This window comes from Stegastes partitus, unplaced genomic scaffold, assembly GCF_000690725.1.
Source record: "Stegastes partitus isolate 25-593 unplaced genomic scaffold, Stegastes_partitus-1.0.2 Scaffold1785, whole genome shotgun sequence".
NCBI lineage: Eukaryota > Metazoa > Chordata > Actinopteri > Pomacentridae > Stegastes > Stegastes partitus.
Genome location: NW_007579516.1, coordinates 69,513 through 90,653, shown reverse-complemented (window position 1 = coordinate 90,653; position 21,141 = coordinate 69,513). Strand labels below are relative to the sequence as shown.

General features: G+C 40.4%; 1 protein-coding gene across 2 annotated transcripts in view; it reads left to right on the top strand.

The window, feature by feature from the left end:
* Nucleotides 1-21,141, top strand: part of LOC103372598 (procollagen-lysine, 2-oxoglutarate 5-dioxygenase 2) — a 47,362-nt gene that overhangs the window by 13,059 nt on the left and 13,162 nt on the right. The window contains exons 3-19 of one of the 2 annotated variants that reach the window (XM_008302281.1): nucleotides 341-477; nucleotides 4,302-4,465; nucleotides 8,078-8,190; nucleotides 8,279-8,342; nucleotides 8,635-8,732; nucleotides 9,659-9,760; nucleotides 11,629-11,754; nucleotides 11,861-11,982; nucleotides 13,246-13,350; nucleotides 14,298-14,423; nucleotides 14,978-15,119; nucleotides 15,910-15,972; nucleotides 17,287-17,400; nucleotides 17,718-17,783; nucleotides 17,979-18,083; nucleotides 20,570-20,716; nucleotides 20,898-21,023. In XM_008302281.1, the coding sequence (XP_008300503.1) occupies nucleotides 341-477; nucleotides 4,302-4,465; nucleotides 8,078-8,190; nucleotides 8,279-8,342; nucleotides 8,635-8,732; nucleotides 9,659-9,760; nucleotides 11,629-11,754; nucleotides 11,861-11,982; nucleotides 13,246-13,350; nucleotides 14,298-14,423; nucleotides 14,978-15,119; nucleotides 15,910-15,972; nucleotides 17,287-17,400; nucleotides 17,718-17,783; nucleotides 17,979-18,083; nucleotides 20,570-20,716; nucleotides 20,898-21,023 (1,920 nt within the window). The remainder of the gene's footprint in view (nucleotides 1-340; nucleotides 478-4,301; nucleotides 4,466-8,077; nucleotides 8,191-8,278; nucleotides 8,343-8,634; nucleotides 8,733-9,658; nucleotides 9,761-11,628; nucleotides 11,755-11,860; nucleotides 11,983-13,245; nucleotides 13,351-14,297; nucleotides 14,424-14,977; nucleotides 15,120-15,909; nucleotides 15,973-17,286; nucleotides 17,401-17,717; nucleotides 17,784-17,978; nucleotides 18,084-20,569; nucleotides 20,717-20,897; nucleotides 21,024-21,141) is intronic. The other variant, XM_008302282.1, reaches the window with a different exon arrangement.

The window sequence follows — 21,141 nt, the reverse complement described above, 5'->3', positions numbered from 1 at the left end:
GTGTGATGGTGTTAAAGTGTATTCTGACAGCATTAATAGGAAGGAGTTGTTGTTTTGTTGGCTAATTGGGTAACTTGTTTACTCATTTCCAAAGCAGCTTTGTTAACCCAGCTTCTTGAAAGGAGTATAATTTCCTTAACATTCATGGACTTTTTCCACTTCTGAGCCTTTATTTTTGAAGTTTTTGCACATTGAAGATTATATCTACTGCCATTGACAGAATTACTAAAAGAAAATGAATAGAGGACTTGTGAAGATGGATGTTTTCACAGTGCTGCAAGATTGTCTTCTTGTCATTTTTGGAGTTCATAGACTCTGCTCATCATGTGTTCTATCTAAGGTGTTGGGAATGGGAGAAGCGTGGAAGGGTGGTGACGTGGGCCGTTCTATTGGTGGAGGGCAAAAAGTCAAACTACTGAAGAAGGCCATGGAGGATCTGGCTGACCAGGAGGATCTTGTTGTCCTGTCTGTGGACAGGTACGTTGACAATTGAAGATATTTGTGCTTGTTTTTGTTTTAACGGAGCTGTACATGTCAGATTTTTGCATGATCATGGTGACTTTTAGACTGGGGCTGCCTTTCCTTTGTTTGCCTTTTCTGCATAACACAGAGTCAGTGCTTTGTTGGATGAGAGGATTTATTTTGTCAGGGAAAATATGTCTCAAAGCCTCAATAATTAACTAACCAAACAAACAAATTATAAGCACTCACTGATATGTTTGAATATTCCCAGGGGACATGCTATTTTAAAATTAAGCAGAGAAGTGAAGTCCCTTATCCTACTGCAGCCGACAATATCAACAAGAATAAAAGATCAAATTATTTGATTTGGCTATTTGATTTATTAATTGTTTCTCTATGCTCGCCTCTGTATGTGTTACTTTTCTTGGAGATGTTCAGCTTCTACCTAAACATCACTTTGACTGAGCTTTGATCCGATTTAGCTTTAATTTCCATAACAAGAAAGAGATGCAAAACACCTTTAATTGTCGCGTGGAGCTATGAATTAGACATTAAAACCAATTTTCACAGTCACAGACTGTAATAAGTGCTTTGAAAGGCATATCTCCTGAGTGAGAGGTGTTTCTGCATATTTATGTAGTGCTAAACCACCCTTCAGTCACTCATGCACCGGCATTATTACAGAGCATCGCCAAATATATGAGGAGAGTAATTCTCACATGCAGGTAGCTGAATTATGAGTTTTGAAGGCCAATGGAAAGTTTCACTGAAGTAATGTGAGTGGTTTAGAATAATAAGGGCTTTGAAAGCCATATTCCTTAAATAGAGCAGGAGATGATGATACTACTGTACCATGTCACGTGAATAATGTTAGCCATAATTGCTGTGCAAAGTTATCACACCCTTGAAACAGGTAATTGGAAAGTAATTTTTTTTCTCGTTTTGAGGAAGTGATTGTACTTTAATAGACTGCCTCTGCACTTCAGAAGATTACGAGCCATTCGAATGTATTTCAACTTCTATAATCCTGCTGGACCACCTCGGGTGTTTTGACAGTTTCTGCTTCAGATAGACGCAGCCTTACACTTTGTCTCATGTTAAATTTAGTCGCTAAACTGTCAGCGAAACCGAGATTCATGCACCGTGTTGTTGAGCTTCTGACTGTCTACATTCTCAAGATGAAAAGAAAATGACTGCATGCAGTTCAAAAGCAGCATACCTTAAATGGAGACCACAATTGCCATTTGCTGCCAGAGCGTTACGTGTGAGTTAGCTATGCTTCAGTCATTCTCTATTCACACTTGAAATTAGCAGAAATTTGGCATGTATAGTAACTAACTGTGTTTGGACTTGGAAAATTTAACAACTTCGACAGGTTTTCTCATTCCCCAACACCACACCTTTTAATGGTAGGATGGAATTAGAGAGATGGTGGTTTCCACTTTTAAATTCGTGAGGCGGCTGAACAACATGTTTACTCACACTGCTGCACAACACTTTTAGATAAGTGTGCTCCTGTTTGGTGGGTGCGACCTGGGTTCAAGCCACCGCATCAGTGGTAAAAATCAAATGGAGCGGTGACATGCGATGTATAAATACCACAGTTTTCCAGGTTCACGAAGAACTGCGCTGTGTGTGATAACATACCTTCGGCACTGACTCATGTCCTTGTGTCTGTGCAGCTTTAAACGCAAGTCAGTCTTACATTCTGCCAGTCTCTGATTAAATTCAGTTCATTTTTTGGGTGAATCTGCTAGTTGCCACTGAATTTAGTTAGGTGGGGGCTTCAATGTGTGCTTTCCTACTACCTGCGACCACCTTCTCAAAGTCTGGGGACAAAGCCTCTGTTGATCTCCACATAGGTAAACTGATGGTGAGCCAAAGAAACTAAGCAGGGTTTCCACCAGTGTGTTGCGATCCTGGATCTCACCAGGTCTATGATAGCTGGAAAGTCCACCAGAAACATCTCACATTCCACCAAGTCACAGGTCAACAATGTGTCAAGAATGTACCACGTCCATGCTAAGCTATCGCAGAAACTACAGGAATCAATCTTAATGCTGTCATCATTCTATAAAGAAGAGAGTTAGACACAATAATCCACCAGTGGTTTCAACACATCCATAAAGTTTTTACCAGTCTTCTGTTGCGCCTCTTATTCCGGGTTTGCATGACAGCATGCTACGTGCAGTCGTTAAATGAAATAAAGTTGCGTGTTGGAAACTGCAGTGTTATAGCAGTAGATCGCAAAAAGTGTCGACTATATAACAAAAACACACACTAAGCATCTTCATTGTATTTTTTTGTTAGTTACTACGGGCCAAAAATATCTGACAACATTCTATGCTATTCATTATTAAGTCGATTATTTGTTTCAACAATCAATAGATTATTCGACTGTTGAGATAGTTGTTAGTTGCGACCCTAAACGGCAAAAGCTAATTAATCATCTTCGATGCTAACACAGGAAATACTGGCAAAAAGAATGTAGAATGGAACAAAGAGTTTCCTGGTGTGGTGGGACTTTAATTTATTTTCATACAATAAACTTTTTTCCTGCAGTGCAGAACTTTTGTCTCCCCCTTCTGGCAGTGTGTGGAACTACTGCTTGTTTATGACATGTACCATCGCTGTCAGTCATTTTTCTTTTTAGATTAGAAGCTCTGTTCTGAATACTGAGGGGGATTCTTTGTGTATTTTGGTTTGGTAACATCAGAAGTTTTTCCTGGCCACATCCTCGGTTTTCCGCCACTGCACTACCAGTAGCGTACTCCATCTCCGCCACGACAGTCGCTCACCTCTTCAGTTCTGACAAACCAGATTTTATTGACTGACATAAAGCGTTTAGCTAGCGGTGCATCAGCTTGGAACTGCCGCCACAAAGACCAGATTCTGGTGTACTGTGAAATACAAAGAGACTTATCTGCCATTGATACATTTAATCAGCATCTTGTGAACTCGTCTGTCAAGGACCAGGATGTTACAGACATTTATATGTAAAGGTCCCACGGTTCAGTTTTAAACATTGACGAGAATGTTTTGTCATTTTATACTGGAGATACAGCTTTGATTGATGAGTTAACAAGGGATGGAGGGTACTTATATATGAACATGTGTCTACCAGATGTGGTTTGAGCGTACAGTCGTCTTCGCCCACATTAGACTTCCATTCCTCTCATGACATGTTTTTCACTTTTCCTGCTGCCTTACATGAGCTAATGTATATTTACTGTATGTGTAAAGTACAGGATGTTTTTTTGGGATCTGCCAGTTTTAAAGAAAACAAAAACAGACACACAAATAGAATAAAAGCCACATCTAGCAAGGGCGTTTTATAGTCGATGACTTTGTGGAAATGGTGTGACCAAAATGAGTCGGCTCTTTTATTCTTTTAACTTCACACCTCGAAGTGATGAAATCACCAGAAACATTAGGAGTTTCCACACATGAAAATATCTGCCCTTTGGATAATAGCAGGCTTTTAAACTAGTCACCATGAGGCCTGTGTAAAGATGAAAGGTGTTAAGTGTTAGGCACTTTTTCCCCCGTCTGTCACACAACTCCATAGGTCATGCATCGGCACAGTTTGAGTGCTTTTGTGGGTTAACGTTTGGCATAGAAATACTTTCCAGCACAATCCCAGAATGCTTGTCTACACAAATGCTCCCTCAAGAAGAATGTCTACTGTTTACATTGAGATTTCTATCTGTCTCAGGCAAGTAGAGGCCCAGGTTGCGTGTCAGATATAAGATAAACATGTTGGAGAAAAAAGGCTGCTCCTAAAGGATAAATACAATGATACTCATCTGTTGTATTTCATCCTCACTCCTCCCTTTTAGCTATGATCTTATCTTCGCTGGAGGACCAGAAGAGATTCTCAGGAAGTTCCAACAAGCCAATCACAAGGTGCTTTTTGCTGCAGAGGGACTGATATGGCCTGATAAACGACTCGCTGACAAGTACCCGTCGGTCCGCAGTGGCAAGCGCTACCTCAACTCTGGAGGTGGGTTTTTAAAAAATTCAGAATATGATGGAAATGCAGAACTGTTTTGACCAGTCCAATCTGCAGCACGGTGTTGTGTTAGCACATTGGAAAGTGGATGGAAATCGACCTCAGTCGAAAGGTGTGTCCGCACAAAAATGCCTTTCTGCCACATTTTTCTAGATGTCTCATGCATTAAAGATACTCTTCTATTTTAATTCTGTGTTTTTTCACTCATAACTGCAGTGGCTGTGTGTTGGAGTCTGAGCATGTCGGTTTCCTCCCGCTGAATATCCTGTCTGAATGTTTTCTCTGCTGCTGCTCTGCAAAAGTGCTGCTATGCTACGCCCTCTATGCAGACAGAGTAACGATGTTGAACCAAAACATTAATGTGAAGATTAATCATAACCCAGGCATCAATAAACAACCCCAGTTTGGTGTAAGTGGCACAATGCAAATGTGGAGATAAGATCGAAAAGCAATTGTTGGGACTAAAACTTGTTCAAGTTGGGCCAATTGTGTTCATGTTATGTGTCTAGACATTTTCTGTTGGGCTAGACTGGTGTTGTAAACCCAGCTAACCGACACAACTGCACAGGGGTTTATACATTCCACCATCAGCTGTCGGAGTTTGAAGACTTGCAGGCCGTGTTGGAATTCAGGGGGCTAAGCAGCAGTTTGCCGTCAGTGTTATTAGTGTAAAGAGTGGAGTGGAGGAGCTGTGAGGATTGGCAACAGACTGGTATTAGCTTTAAAATATAAAACCGCTGGATTTTTATTACTATCTCTCGCTGTAAAATGGAAGTATATTTTCCCTGTAAACCTGCTCCATGAGGTATTTCCTGCCTGCAGTGCAAAGGAGCTGGTAGAAGCCCATTCATGTGAATATTGACTGCATACTTCTCTCTTTGGGTGTATTTTTTTTCGTGATCACTCTCCTTAGGGCTGTGTGCACAGATACCTATGTTGCCTACGAACATTCTGATTGAGAAAGAAAAAAGTTCTCCACATTTTTAACAGAAGGGAATAACAGGAAGGTCTCATGCATAATCCAAATGGTGCGGCCAGCTGCATGCTTCAATGTCTTCAGGACATTGAATTACTGCTTTCTTTGTGGTCATCAGTCTGGTTTGACCTCCCATATTGGAGCCTCGCTGTCTCCGACTGATCACAGACTGTTTTTAGCATTCATTGTCATTGACTTGACATGTGGATTTGTCTTGGGCCCCCAAATGTGCCACAGTTTGTATGAAATTGTAGGCTTTGTTTGTGTTGCGAGAGCTACCGCCCAAGTGACCAGTCAAGAATGTTCTATAGCATCTGGACACACACACCGCTGTGCCCCAGAAAGTCCAGATTCCTAGAGATGAAATCAAGATTTAAGAGGGTTGTGTTTGTGTGTGGCTGCATTTGCTTATTTAAAGGTATAATATGTCAGATTTCGACCTTAAAAATGTATGTGAAATTACTATGACCATGTTATATATTTTTCGACTTCAAGAGAAAATCCAGAGAAAGTGCATTTAATTTTGGTTAAATATGATTCATCATCATATCCCCTTTATCCCTCGTTGCCAGAGAAACATGGTTAACACCAGATGGTACATTAAACAGTGCAGAATGTAGAAGAAGACGTTGGTGAACTACAGTAGATAGCTCGGCATTCTGCTGTTTTGGTCATTCTAATATTTGTATTGCTCACAAACAATGGATCACAGTTTCTTTATTTGGCGCATAACATTAACTACAATACCTGTACACTAAATAAATCTGTAATTTTTGGATTTTTTTTTTGTACTACTTTTTTCGTAATTTTTGCAATACACAATAATATCAATACAATAACAAAAACTTATATTAAATTTCACAACCTATAACTATGAATAACCATATATTTCTTTTTTTAAAAGAAATATACATTTGCAAATTATTTATGAATTTACAAACATTTCCTTTTTTATTTAGCAAATTAAACTATTCAAGTTTAATGCTGTAAAATGTATTGTTTTTTTTAAATTAGATGCAATTAGTAATAATTTAACAGAAAATAAGGATTTGTAATTCTACATAGATTTGTTTGTTAAATGAGAGCTATCTTGTAGAATTACAGAATTTTTCACAGCAGAAGTGTTGAAATAATGTGTTTTTATCACTATAATATCTATAATCACTGGTGATCTGTCAAACTGTAGTTTTGATCATATATCATTTATCATTCTGTCTATATAATATGATAGGTCATTGTTTTTACACATGTAAATATCCTTCATTAAGCTTCAAAAGCCCAAACATAAGCATCATCTAATGTAATATTCAGGCTAAAAAAATCATTTCAATTATGGAAATTTTGGATAAAATAGAATTTTTATTAGATTGTTTTTCCACATTATTGTACAGTAGTTGTTTTGGCACAAGTAATTTCTTCCTGTTTTCTAACAGAGTTTAGGTAATGGACTCATTTAATGCTACAGCAGCAATTTACATTTTGCTAGCTAATATCACTTGTGGTCATTTAATTAGAATTAATTGACATACCATGAATACATGCGATTAAACGTGGCATGAATAATCCTTAAACACATGACCTCATAAGGAACTCATTGATTTTCATCGGCAGTGGCGGCGGCGACAACAAATCCCACGATCCCACGCTACTTCACACCATCAAGCTACGTCTTTTGTGATTGTTTTGACTGAGACTTCCAGCGGCATGAATTACATACTGAAGAAAAGTAACTCACTAACCAAACAGATAATGGTTGAGAGTAATCACTTGAAACCACTGGTGCTCCTTTAGCACCCAAAGTACTGCAAATTAAACAGTTTTCTTAAACCTGAAGTCTGTCCAAACACACATATCATAAAAAAACAAGTTTTATTGCTTTATGTTGCGTCTTGGAACGTCGCAGTGAGATCATTTTGTTCTATGTTATCTGGGAGGGAAGTACAGAAGAATGATTTTTCATATACAAGTGGACCAAAAGGCGTACACTTCCCAGCATTTTCCCAGGATCAGCAGAGGAGGTCCGGCTAGCAGCAATATGATCTGCATAAAACGTCCAGTTGATTGATGATTTCCTTTGAACTTTTTTTCTCGTTCCTGCCATTTGGATTATGTCATGTCTATCCATCGACTTGTTTACAGTGTCTGAGGTTTTCTTTAAATGATGGGATGCAAAACGGTGCACACCAGCAACATAACGAAACCCTGCAATCTAAACGTGTGGTCAGTGTCCTTGAGCAAGAGAAGGAGAAAGAGGAGACGCGGAGTAAAGATTGCCATGAGAATGTACATTTCCAGTAGCATGCACAGTTGCATACGTTGAGCTAGCAGTGAGCTGTGAGACAGTCGTAACTTGCAGATTACAGCTTTCTTATTCCATTATAGCACCTCTTTCTATCTACAGACTGTGGGAAGAGAAAGAATCTGCCCATTTTCATGTGTGCTTGGGATAATTGCCAAAAATCACACTTTGTTTAAGACCTTGAGGTTTTCCAGGATGAAGTCTTCAGACCATGGAGCCGGCAGATAATTGTCACCAACAGTCTGCCAGTTGTATATGACCTTGTAAACGTCTCTCAGTCTACACTTTACTGCTGTATATGTGTTTCACACTGTTTTTTTACTTGCAGGTATAATTGGCTACGCTCCGTACATAAACAGAATAGTTTCCCAGTGGAACCTCCACGACAATGACGACGACCAGCTCTTCTACACTAAGATATACTTGGATCCGTTACAGCGGGTGAGCGTCTTGTATCGAAGCCAATATTTAATCCTGGAAACATATCTTGGGATGACTGAGCAAATTCCTGTTTGTTCGTGTCTTACAGGAAACTTTCAACATGACTTTGGACCACAAGTGCCAGATTTTCCAGAACTTGAATGGAGCCGTTGGTAAAGAAAAAAAAAAAATAAATCGAAGAAACCAAATTCCATAATTGAATTTCCTGTTAATCTGTATATTTTAAACCCAGTGTGAGAGTGACAGGATTAGCACTATTCATGAAATAGGTTTTGATGGACCAAGCTAATGCAGCACAGTGTAATTTTGCTGCTTTACTCTGTGATTTATGTGAGAACTTGTAGGTTTGGGAGTTTAGAAGCTGTAAACCTTGACTGTTGCCCATGTGGAAAGTCGATTTTCATAACCTGGCCTGAAATATCTTGTGTTCCCCTTTTTTGGCAGATGAAGTGCTTTTGAAGTTTGGAACGGGCCGAGTAAGAGTCAGAAACACAGCATACGACTCTCTGCCAGTGGTTGTCCATGGCAACGGAAACACCAAAGTGAGTAAGAAATTACAGCCGTGTCTAATGCAGTCTGTTTATGGCACAGCATACATACTTTCAAGTTAATTATCCTCAATAGGGACACTGGCTTTAGGTTAAATTACTGAACTTTTCCCTACTTGCAGATGAGTTCTGTTGGCCCGTACCCTGTAGATTTTTATCCAACTAACATTCATCACGAAATACCTGCCAGTAACCCCGGTTATAAAAGCCAGATATATATTAAATGGAGGAGAGACGTCTGGCCAAAACAAGGCTATAGCACTTCTGTCCATGTGTTCCCCATTTGCTCTTTGCCATCACTCTCTGTAAATTAGTCTGAGAGAGTAAGCTGAAAAAGCAGGATGTCCGTATGATACTGCTATCATTCTGTGGAGCTCTCTTCTGGTCTTTTCCTTCCCTTCGCTCCTGACAAGTCTCATTCCGCCGCCTGTGTCTGGTCTTCCTTGGTAATGAACCAAACCCACCAAACTATTGAGTCATTCCTCCCAAAGGCCTCAACAGCTGGAAGAAAAGCCCAGTAAATGGTACATCACAGAACCCATGTCCTCGCAGTGGTTTCTGACCATTGTGGGCTGCCTAGCTGGATGTCTGACCATTAGTTTATTATATTTTTCCAGGTATTTTGCCAGATTCACTTCAAGAGGAAGAGCTGATTTTCGAAAGGGAAGAGAAAGAATGATTACAGTAGATTGAAGCTTCAGTACAAGAGACATTTATAACTCTGACATGTTTAGTTTGAACTGTAAGCGACTCTGCCCAGTCATCCTTCATCCTTACTATAAATCTGAACATCCACAGTTGTATTCAGGGGAGGGTATTTCAAACACACCATAAAAATGTTTTATGTGACCTCTGTTGAAACATAATAATAATAATAAAAAAAGAAATCCTTCACCTGCTCTAAATGTTTTCCCTTCCAGATGTACTTGAACTATTTGGGCAACTATGTCCCCAATGCTTGGAACTATGAACATGGCTGTAGCCACTGTGATGACGATGTTGTGGATTTGTCTCAGTTGAAAGTAAGTGCTTTGAAGTAAGCTGTTTTTCTGTCTTCTCTTGCTGCGGTGAGTTTGTCTTTAGCCTCCAATCCTACGGACATTGGAAAGGGTGAAGCATTGCCAGGTCTTTGAGCATGAACCATATATCTATCAGCGACCGTCTAGACAGCAGGAGTCGAGTCCAACTCCTGAACAGATAAGCAGGACCACTGGTGCCATACACTCTGCTTCCAGCAATAATAGGTTATGTGCCTGTTCGCCCTTTTGGACCCTTTTAAAAGCGCATATGTGCGAGGGGAACTACTTGGGCAAGAGGAAGCGTTGCACAGCTGTGGTGCAGGATATGGCTTCTGAGGTTTTCAGAAGGTCTCATTTAAAGGGGTGTCACTGTCGACCAGGCTGCCTTTTAGTGGGCTCCTCAGTATGGGTTTTTATCCACAATAGTAAGTTATAGTGGTTACGCTGAAAATTTGTCAGAGAGTTCAGCCAGGGCTGGCAATGTATAGACAGCAAGAATGGCAGGCACTAGGAAATGTCTCCGGCTGTGCGGTTGCATCTGTCAAAAATGTCACCGAGAGGGGCAATGAAGCCAACACGAGATCTCAGTTAATCATTGTTTTAATCTTAAAATAGTTTGTTTGAAGCGGAACAAAATCCATCGCTTCTAACATCGAGGTGTTCCCGCCATATGAACAGCACAACGCTTGTCACAAAATCTAATATTGGGACACAAATCCCTTAAGATTTACCGTAATCCCGTAGGCTCCATAAATAAACGCACCTCGATAGTTTCACTGGAGCCGATTCAGTACAAACCCAGCTACATGAAAGGCATCTCTGTTAAAGCTACTCTCGGTGACCTTCCATAATGAATGCAGAAAACACTGCTTTTCAATAATGGGTAATTTAGTAAAGGCACTTCATTGGACTGTGCCCCTCTGTTTGTTTGGGACATAGACTTCTGGAAGATCCGGTCATGTGGAAACTCTGGCCACGCTGTGTCCAGACCTTTCTTGTGGGGGAAAGCCTAGTTCACAGGAAACCCTGCACAGTTCTTTGTGTACTTTGGTTTTGGGATTGAACTTGGGTCACTGTGAGTTTCACACCACTAAAGACGCAAACAAGTGCCAGCCAGACCGCTTCACTGACTGCACCACTGTAGTTTCGTCTCCTGTGTTTAATGAAAGCCGAGGTGTTGCTTCTCTCTGCGATCATAAAAGTGCCTTTGTTTAGCTCACTGCCCTTTTTGCTACTCCTTTCACTTCTTCAGACTGTCCACTGTCTTGATGTGACAATTTAACCTCACGGTGATACATGAGTTCCCCCCTCCTTGTGCCTAAAACACAGTAATTGCGGAACTCACAAATTAGATGGTTCTACTCGGATCCCTTTTCATCCTTGGCCCAGACCTTTGCTGTGAACTGGTCAAGAGGATCAGCAGTCCAGACTGAGCTGTGTGGGCTGGAACTGAGTGTCATGGGAAAGTCTTTCCTCCTCTCTTTGTCTTTGGCTTTATTTCTTTTCTCTTTTTTTTTTAAACCCCGACTGTCTGAACAAACATTTTGAGAATGTGTTTTCAATGTGCTTACCTAGTGGGACTTTGCTAGAGTCCTAACATCAGCTGGTCTGTTCTGTGAAGGCAAAAGATGTCCAATATTTTTATGTAGACCTCATATTAATTCTAAATGTGAACTTGTGGCACAGTACACTGCAAAGCTGGGATTAAGTAGGAGTGAGTAAGTGGCGAAAGACATCTGCGGCGACTTTACTGTTTGCTTATGTGAGACGAGAAATGTCAAATTCCTCTGTGATTTATGTTAAACAGTGTTCCATCACTAAGGCCGGTTGTTTAAAGTAGTTCTAATTTGTCTCTCCTCTAATCTAAACAGGAGTATCCAAACGTGTTAGTCGGAGTGTTCATCGAGCAGCCGACTCCATTTCTTCCCGAATTCTTCCAGCGGCTCCTGACCCTGGATTATCCCAAGGATAAACTCAAAGTTTTTGTCCACAACAATGTGAGTGTATGCAGCTGCTCAGAAGTTTTTTTTCTTTGTGAGATCACTACAACGCATTTCTCCTTATATGTAGCTTCTAATCCATTAATATTGGCTCCCTGTTCAGGAGGTTTACCACGAGAAGCACATCCAGAGGTTCTGGGAGGAGAACAGGAATGTGTTCGGCAGTTTCAAGGTTGTTGGGCCAGAAGAAAATCTGAGCCAAGGAGAGGCCAGGAACATGGGCATGTATGTATGCTGCTCATAAATATATCATCTCTCAGAAACTGTGGTTTGAAGAGCAGAATTGGTGAAACCAGATGAAGGTTCAGTTGGCGCTGATTAATAGTGGTGTAACGGATCACGGTTGATCTGGTATCCACATTGAAGTTTATCCGCGATAGAGTGAAATACAGTTTCTACTGCCACTGTTCCCTTTTAAAGTAATTAGAAGGACATGTGGGGACTTCAGATCTCCGACAAGGCTAATGCGCTATAATGCAATTTTAAAGAAAGTCTTCTGGAACAACGCCTCGTATCTTTTGCGTAATCCTGTTTATAGAGAAATGAAGAAACTGCACCGAAAAGCCACCTCAGTGTGGAATAACTCCCTAAATCTCGATGTAGACTTGCAGTGACAAGATACATGAATGTATGTTCATGTAAACGGAGCAGGTTACTGAGACGGTCACATCAGCATCCGTCTCCCATATTTTTCCCTGATCCATGACTCAAAAGCCGTAATACAATCCGCCCAAGAGTTTTGAGACATGATGTAGTCTCACGGATTAATCATGAATTCATTTTAAATGTCTAAATCCTGCCTGTGTTATTTCAATATAGGGAAACAGCTGTCGCTGAACAAAGCATAAATATTTCACAGTGTTAATGTGTTGTTCCCTTGGTAATGCATTATTCCTGATGATGAACTTTCTTGATGTCCAGGTGTTCATTTCAGACAACTTGTTTTTTCCTTTGCTTGGATCGTAGTCAGCTCAATATTTATCTCTTTTGGGGTTTTGATAATGTGTCCTCCCTTTGCTGGACCGTAGACGAGTCTCGATTTGATATATTGTCGGATGCAGCCGTCCCACAGGTGGAATCTCTCTATCCCCATTTGCTCTTGTATGGGCTTCCCACTCATTGCTCAAAGTTGAGAAACAGTCTATTATCACTCTAATAATTCAATCTGTAAGGCCACATCATAGAGATCCAATCCAAAGCACAGCAGGCCTAAATACACTGGCCATGACAGCCCTATAATGAAGAAGCCCAAGGTTTATTAGAAGTCTCTAATCAAGTTCGCATTATCCTCCGGAGGTCTAAAGATACTCAGTGGGAGTCCAATTCTGAATCTGACTCTGCAATTGAAAATTGCATCATATACTTAAAAGCTGATAAATTTGAACTTGTGACAGTGATTACTTCCAAGTATTCCATTGACTGTAATCCACTCAAGATTGAAAAATTACCATTTGCTGTGCCATGTCTGTTTTTGTTTCGTTCCATCAGGGACCTTTGCCGTAAGGACGCCACGTGCGACTACTACTTCAGCATAGATTCAGACGTCATGCTCACCAACAGACAGACGGTGAAGCTCCTCATTGAGCAAAACAGGTAATGACACGGCAGCTGGAGCAGAAGCCACACTGGGGCCTGTTCAACAAACCTCCTTGGTAGTTGTTGTGATCATTGAACCATTCAATTTACCCCTCAAGTGGCAAAACCGCAGGAACATTACAGCCGAGTGAATTAAAGTTTTAAAATAAGCTGCTCTGGCTTCCTGTTTTTTGCCCGGCCACATGGAAATAGTGAAAGAGTCTGTCGCGCTAACCCCGAAATGCCACTTTGCATTATACAAAAAACAAACATGCAAACCCTTTTTTCCCCTCTGCAGCTCATGATGGGGGGAAGAAAGCTTCCCATAAACGAGATGTCATTGTGGCTGTGGCATGGTATTGTGATCTATTGGAGGCATGCGAGGCGAAAGCCTTTCTAGGATATTTAAAGGCAGCATGAGAATTCTTTGCTGGCAAAAGGGTTGTGGGAGGAAAAGTCCAATCTATCTCAACCAAGAAAATTTACCATTAGTATACTGTAGCGCGTCCATTTGCATCCATACACTATGATTTATGGTTCAATTATTTTAAGTCTGCACTGTTTATTTAATAGAGAAAAGAAAAACACTTTCAATGTGGTTTTTGGTTTGTAAGACTAAAAGAACAGCAGTGGAAAAATCCTGTGTTACTATATTTCATGCAAATTCAGAGAAATAGACCAGATTCTGGGTTTAAAAAAAAAAAAAAAGCCTGCTGCAGCAAAACTCGAATTTAGTCCAGCATGATGCATAGGTCTGGTTTGCATTACTCATTTCTACATTCTGTTACTGACATGCCAGTGATTGTAACTTTCCGGCTGGAGGGTTGATCTTTCATATGCAGCACACTGGTTTTACCACAAAAATACTCAATACATTAGGTGGCTGCCTGTCTGTGAGATTCACTGAGTTTTATCTGCTCTGACAGAATTACCATCTCTCCACTTTGTCTCCTGCTTTCCTACAGAAAAATAATTGGTCCCCTTGTCACTCGTCACAGCAAGCTGTGGTCCAACTTCTGGGGAGCCCTGAGTCTGGACGGTTATTACGCTCGCTCGGAGGATTATGTTGACATTGTGCAGCGAAAACGTGTGTAAGTCTCAAGGGCAATCAGGTTACGTACGGCTATGGCTTTTTGTATTTTCGTGCATCTGTGAGTGACGGATCTGTAAATAACAACAGTTGCACATTTAGCCATAAACCGCAAACCCTTTGTTTTGAGCTACGTCTTAGAACGCACATTTCAAAGCTAACTAAGCGGTGATTTATTCCTGAGCGTTATATCCTGAGGTGTGAAAAGCATTGTTCACCACTTCTGTCTGCATTTAAACACAAGTAGAAAATGGCATCCAGACTGGCACAGAGAAACAAATACTCACCCACCACAGGAGAAACCCAAATATAATCACCCACAAAAACTGTCTGCTATGTCATTTTGACCAAGTTGGCAAAAGGATCAGCACCTCGTTTGTCAGGCGGCCTTATTTCACCACACTACCGGGCGTTCCAATAACTTCCACACTTGTAACCATAAATGGTATCAGCGGTGAAATGTCAAAAATCTCCTCCAGCGCTCCAAGAATGCAAATTTTGATGGTTGCTGAAAAAAAATGCACACTTCCTTTCTCTGTGTTTTGTTGTTTCTAGGGGTGTGTGGAACATTCCTTACATGGCACATGTATACCTTGTCAAGGGAAGTGTTTTAAGGAATGAGCTGAAAGAAAGGAACTACTTTGTTCTGGAGAAACTGGACCCAGATATGGCTTTGTGTAGAAATGCCAGAGAAATGGTAAGAAGGCACGACCTCCATCTTTTGGGATTCATGTTTTAGGATTATGAATGTATTACTGTTATGGAAATATGAAGTTATCTCTTCTAGAAAAACATGTCTGCATAGGGTCATAGCCACGTTGAGGGATATTTATAATAGACAATAAATTTTCTGTATTTACGTACTAAAATAAGAATCAGCACAGCTAGTTTAAAAATGTAACTGCTGACAAAAGTCAACAGCTCGACGGAAACCAAAGACTGGCAAGTATGAGTGTTTGTCTTTGTCTGTCATCAAGGCATGACCCTCCTCTGTTTATAGTTGCTCTATGGTGCATTAAGGTTCTCCGCTCCACTTGTATCCCATCATCCTCCCCTTTCTTCTGCCCTCATTGTCATGACCACAGTCAGTGCAAGCAGTTGCAACGCCCGGATGGCTATCTTACGAAACCCCCTCTCGTCTGTTACACGTTTTTTTTCTCCCTTTTCGCTTGCTAGCCCTTCACCCAGCTGTGCTTCGTGTCACTGACATGTCACCTGCGCTCAGCACTTAACTGCTGCCACGCCTGATCCAAACTCAGACTAAATTTGGATTGCTCGCTCCTTTTCCCAGCATGCGTTCTTCCCACGTTAACCCACAAAAACATCAGCTTCAGAGGGAATCTTGCTTCATGCAGGCGCATTTCCTCTCCTCCTCAGTTCCTATGTATGTGACACATATATATATATATATATTTCAACTGTCACTCTGTCTTCTGAAATAATCGTTTATGTTATCCTGTTTACATGATGCTTCTCCTTTATTTTAGACCAGTCACAGAGAAAAAGACTCCCCTTCTCCGGAATCATTCCATATGCTCAGGCCCCCAAAGGTTTCCATTTGTTTTTGATTACTCTGTATTCTGAAACATCCATTTCCAATGGGTTAGCAATCAGAAGCTGATTTGAGCTTTGATTTATTTCATAGGCAGACTCGTTCTCTCATGCAAAAGACTTGTACCTGATTTGATTAAAGATTGCTTGGCTGGGCAAATTGAACTCTGTAAATTTGCAGGTATTTGAATGATAACATAGAATTTCTTGTGCTTCTTACATGCATTCTCCATTGGAAATTATATTAATACACCATTTGTATTTCAGATTGGGCAGTTACACACGCATAGTTCACATTTTAACACTGAGTTGCTGTCTGTGCTGCTGTCTTTGTCCTTGCATAAGAAACTCGGATGACTGGCAGCTCTTTGGAAATTGATGTTGACCTTTTTTTTTTTTTTCTGATTGTGATGAGTTCAGGTTTAAAGCAGATTTGTGTCAGCTAGAGAGAGAAAGACCTGTTTTCTGTTCTGTTTCTTGTAATCGTTTCCGAGAGGAGATCACGGAGGAGAAAAGAAGGTTAGAGAGTCAGTCCACATGCAAGTCCCCTGTCCTGATGCTTTACCCTGAACAGCAAAACCCTTACGGCAAACATATGTAACCAGCTGCTCCCTCTAAACCCACTGACTGATCTCAGACTAGGCTCCGACAATATTTCTTTTTCGCTCACGTAAAGCATCTGGTCTAAATTACAGCTTTCACAAGATGAATTTGTACATTAGCATTTTGGAAACGTACACCAGGAGGTTGCAAAACCATCCCTAATTAATCTTTTTTTTTTTTTGGTTTTATGCAAAGCCTAGTCTGATAGTGAGTCCAAATCCACACCTACACAACCCTCTCCCCATGCTTCACGGTACAGGGAATACTATTCCTGGATTCGCTTTGTCCCAAGCACCCCTCTGCTCCTGTTCTCCCATTCCTCTCCCCTCACTTCCCAACCCTGTCCTGTCCCCCCCCTACCCACCACCACCAACACCCCTGCAGCCCTCCACCCATAAACACCCATAAATAATCTTAGATTATTTATATGGTATCTATGTCTATTTCGGTTTGATCTAAGTTGAACACAATTGATTTCAGTGTGTTTAAACACACTTGAATCAGACTTTATTCTCGTTTTTGTGCAAATGAAGCTCTTTAGTAGTTTGCCACAAGTTTGCCAGTGTAAACCACTGATGAGTCCTCATGTACTGTAGATCTGCATGTATTACGGTTATGAAGATATGGTTGAGACACTGGAGATTTTTTTTCTTTTTTTTTTGCCTCTCTAAGTTTTATGAAACTGAACAAACTTTTCCTGTTTGCTGCAGGGAGTCTTCATGTACATAACCAACCGTCACGACTTCGGGAGGCTCATTTCCACAGCCAATTATAACATTTCTCATTACAACAACGACTTGTGGCAGATATTTGAAAACCCTGTGGTAAGTCATTATGATCTCTCATTATTCTTCACGCTCAAAAAAAAAATAACAAAAGCTGTTTTTCTGAAACAGCTAAGATAAACAAAGGCCACCTGTAAAGGTTATTAGCCATAATGGAAGGATTACAGATGTGAAACAATTCTGAAATAATGACTTCAGTGTGATAAGGCTCCTGACTGATAGGGCTTTGTGATTCTCTCCTGTATTTGGCGAGCCGGAAACTGCCCTCGGGGAAAGGGGATTAGTTCTGTGAGGTATGCAGGTCAGGAAACAGTCCAAAAAAATGTCCACTAATCTGAAATTCTTTCTACTTGCAGGACTGGAAGGAGAAATACATCCACCCAAACTACACGAGAATTTTCACTGAGAACTTCCTGGAGCAGGTTTGTATTTACATGTGCATATCTGCATGTCTTCAAGACAGACAGTGTAACAGGATGACATAATGTCGCACAGAAATCCCGCCATCTGGTTTTAACATGAGTGGATATTACATTACAGTCACAACAGCTCCAGGACAAGGTGTGATTCAAGTCTATTCTCAGTAGTCTTTTTGTGTGTGTGTGTGTGTGTTACAGCCTTGTCCAGATGTGTTCTGGTTCCCAGTCTTTTCAGAGAAGGCCTGTGATGAAATAGTTGAGGAGATGGAGCACTACGGCTCATGGTCGGGAGGCAAACATGAGGTCAGTACTGTTAGTTCAGGATCCCTGAACACAGAACAGCAGTCATCACACTGCAGGCACGGCACAGTACTTATTTTTTCAGTGGTAATGTTCACACACTTTTGTAAGTGCAGCAATGTGCAAAGAATAATATTATGGCTGCTAATAATTATTATTTTCATTCTCCATTAACTGCTTTTGCCTCATTAAGTAATGGTTTCATCTATAAAATGTCAAACAACCAGAGCAAATGCCCACCACGTGTCACCACAGGTAAAGATATTGTTGTTTAATTGCTAATAAGAGGTCAATAGTGATGCTAGCAGGGTGGTGAGGCTACAAACGGCAGTGTTTTGAGTTCAATCTAGTGTCAGTATGCTGGAATTCTCACAAAAATGCTAATATGAAGATGTTTGTCATGTATAATTTTTTATCATGTTTAATATAACATTGTACTTTCATGTGTAAACATGTTTTAAAAAATCAATCAGGGCTATAAAATCTAAACAGACTCAGCTAATCATGATATAAGACAGAAAAAAAGTTTCAAACACTGACTAGCTTTGTTTCCATGATGCATTTTTATGTGCATATTTGTCAATCAGATTAAAAAGATTGATGGGAATGCCAAAGTTTGAAAGGCTTATACAATGGCTTTAGGTTTATGGGAGATGGAAACATCTTTCTCAACTACGTTTTGGCTTGTTGAACATTTCATTAACATGACTGTTAACTTTCTGGCTCCACTTCTCATGCAGAAGAATTTCATTACAGCCAATGTAACCGATACCACCATGTTTATTTGTGCCAAATATGTTCATGGAGACAACTCACATTTTCTGGTTTTAGATTATTTGCAACGTTCCAAAAGTTTGCTTAAATTCACTTGACAATTATATGGAAATTCGGCTACTAATTTCTAGAGTTATAACCTAATTAACCACTTAAACCTTCAAATTGTTGGCTATTTTTCCTCAATTATTAGTCATTCTGATGCTAAATAACATCAAAGTTTGCGTAAGTAGGTTATCAGTCTTATTGTACTTTACAATTTAAATTCTCACGACGCTAACATGTAAATGTTTATTAGGTCTATTTTTTAACCATCTCTACCATCATGTTTTAGCTCATGAGCATACGAACATTTGCTAGGGGCAATAGCCTGGCTAAAAACTCTAAAAAGAGTCTGATAACTACGATATACAGCTGATAAAGTTGCAAACACTTATCAGTCATGTTTCCATTGCATATTTTTATACACACTTTGATATATCGTATGAAAAAAGATTGCTGGAAGTGCCAAAATGTGAAAAGTTTCTACAAACACTTGAGCTGTTTTTCGGAAACAGGTTAATGCACTTCATCAGCTTTTTTCAAGTTCTTTCATGACGAACACTTAACTCCCATGACTGATAAACTTTCTGTTTCCACTTCTGGAGAAGAAGAATTTTATTACACCCACGCTTAACAAAGCCTGCGCTGCCACGTTCTGACGACACCATGCAGCCTCGTTTATTCACTCCAAAAAAGTTCATGGAAACATGCAACAATTTAAAAGTTTGCTTCAAATTCGTTTGACAGTTATACAGAAATTCATGTAAGTACTAAATAACCCCAAACAGATGTTTGCGACAATAAGTTACCAATCTAACACGCATAATACTGTATGTTTACAAAGTCAGCAAAGTTCCAGACACCTTAGTTCCTTTGTCTAACCTTTAAAAGAAGCCATTTGCTGAACTTTACTCAGTAAGTGTAAAAAAAAAAAAAAGCATTCACAACTTTTCTATCGCCTGAGTTAGATAATTACAGTAGATATAAAACCCCTTAATGCATCATAGTGGTGCTCTGTTAGATGTGCTTTATCAGACCCAAACACCAACACAAAGAAGTGGAATAAAGGAAACAATGCATCATGCTGTGCTGTAAAGTTTATTTGAGCAACCGTCCCTTTGTTGTCTTGGATGACGGAATCATCTGCTACTTTCAAGATACCTTTTATAGCCACTCGTGGGGTTAAATGTACGCCAGATGTATTGTAAGTGGGCCTACTACTTTTTAAATCTTCATGTCAGACACAATCTCACACATAAACACGAGATTAGTGTATAGAGTACAATTTTATTACCATCCTCTCCAGGTCCACCCTTTAAATACAACAAAATAAAGGGTTATGATGTTGCGTTTTACTTTTATGGCGTCTAATTCATGTGGCCTGTTTTATGTAGTTTGAAATTGGTCAATTAATGTGTCGCAAAGTTTGCCTGCGAGACCGAATGCGTACAGATACTCTCCCCCGCACGGGTCATTGGGCCTCACACGGGCCGACGACGGCGCAGCCTGCGGTTTGAAACACACATGCACTCTCGCAGGCACATCATCATCATCGCTTTGAAAACCGCGGTCGCGCACTTTGGGGAATGGCGGGTCATTTGTTCCATCGTTAATCACACCGCGGCCCGCTTTATTTTCTCTCCTTTTTTTTTTTTTTTTTCCCCCCCTCCCAGGACAAGCGAATCGCCGGAGGCTACGAGACCGTGCCGACGGATGACATTCACATGAAGCAAATCGGGTTTGATAAAGAGTGGCTGCACTTCATCAGAGAGTTCATATCACCCGTCACGTTAAAAGTGTTCTCTGGCTATTACACGAAGGTTAGTGAAACAAAAGAAAAAGCGCTGAACCCCACCTCTGTTTGCGCAAAAGCTCAAACTGTGGAAATTCTGGCCTGTTTTCACATGCATGCGACATTCTTTGGTAGTTGTGGACAGATTCTCCTTCGGACAAAGATACACTAACTGTCAACTAACTATGATGTGTTTCTTTGTGCGGCAGGGTTACGCTTTAATGAACTTTGTGGTAAAATATACACCTGAGAGGCAGGCGTACCTGAGGCCCCACCACGACTCCTCCACCTTCACCATCAACATCGCCCTCAATAACAAAGACTCAGACTTTCAGGTAAGGGTTTGCATTACGGGGGATGAGTCTCCAGTTGGAACATCTGGATGTCATCAAATGTGATTTCATCTTAACTTTTCCACTTATTTATTTTCCTCCCTAATACTCCTAACCTCAC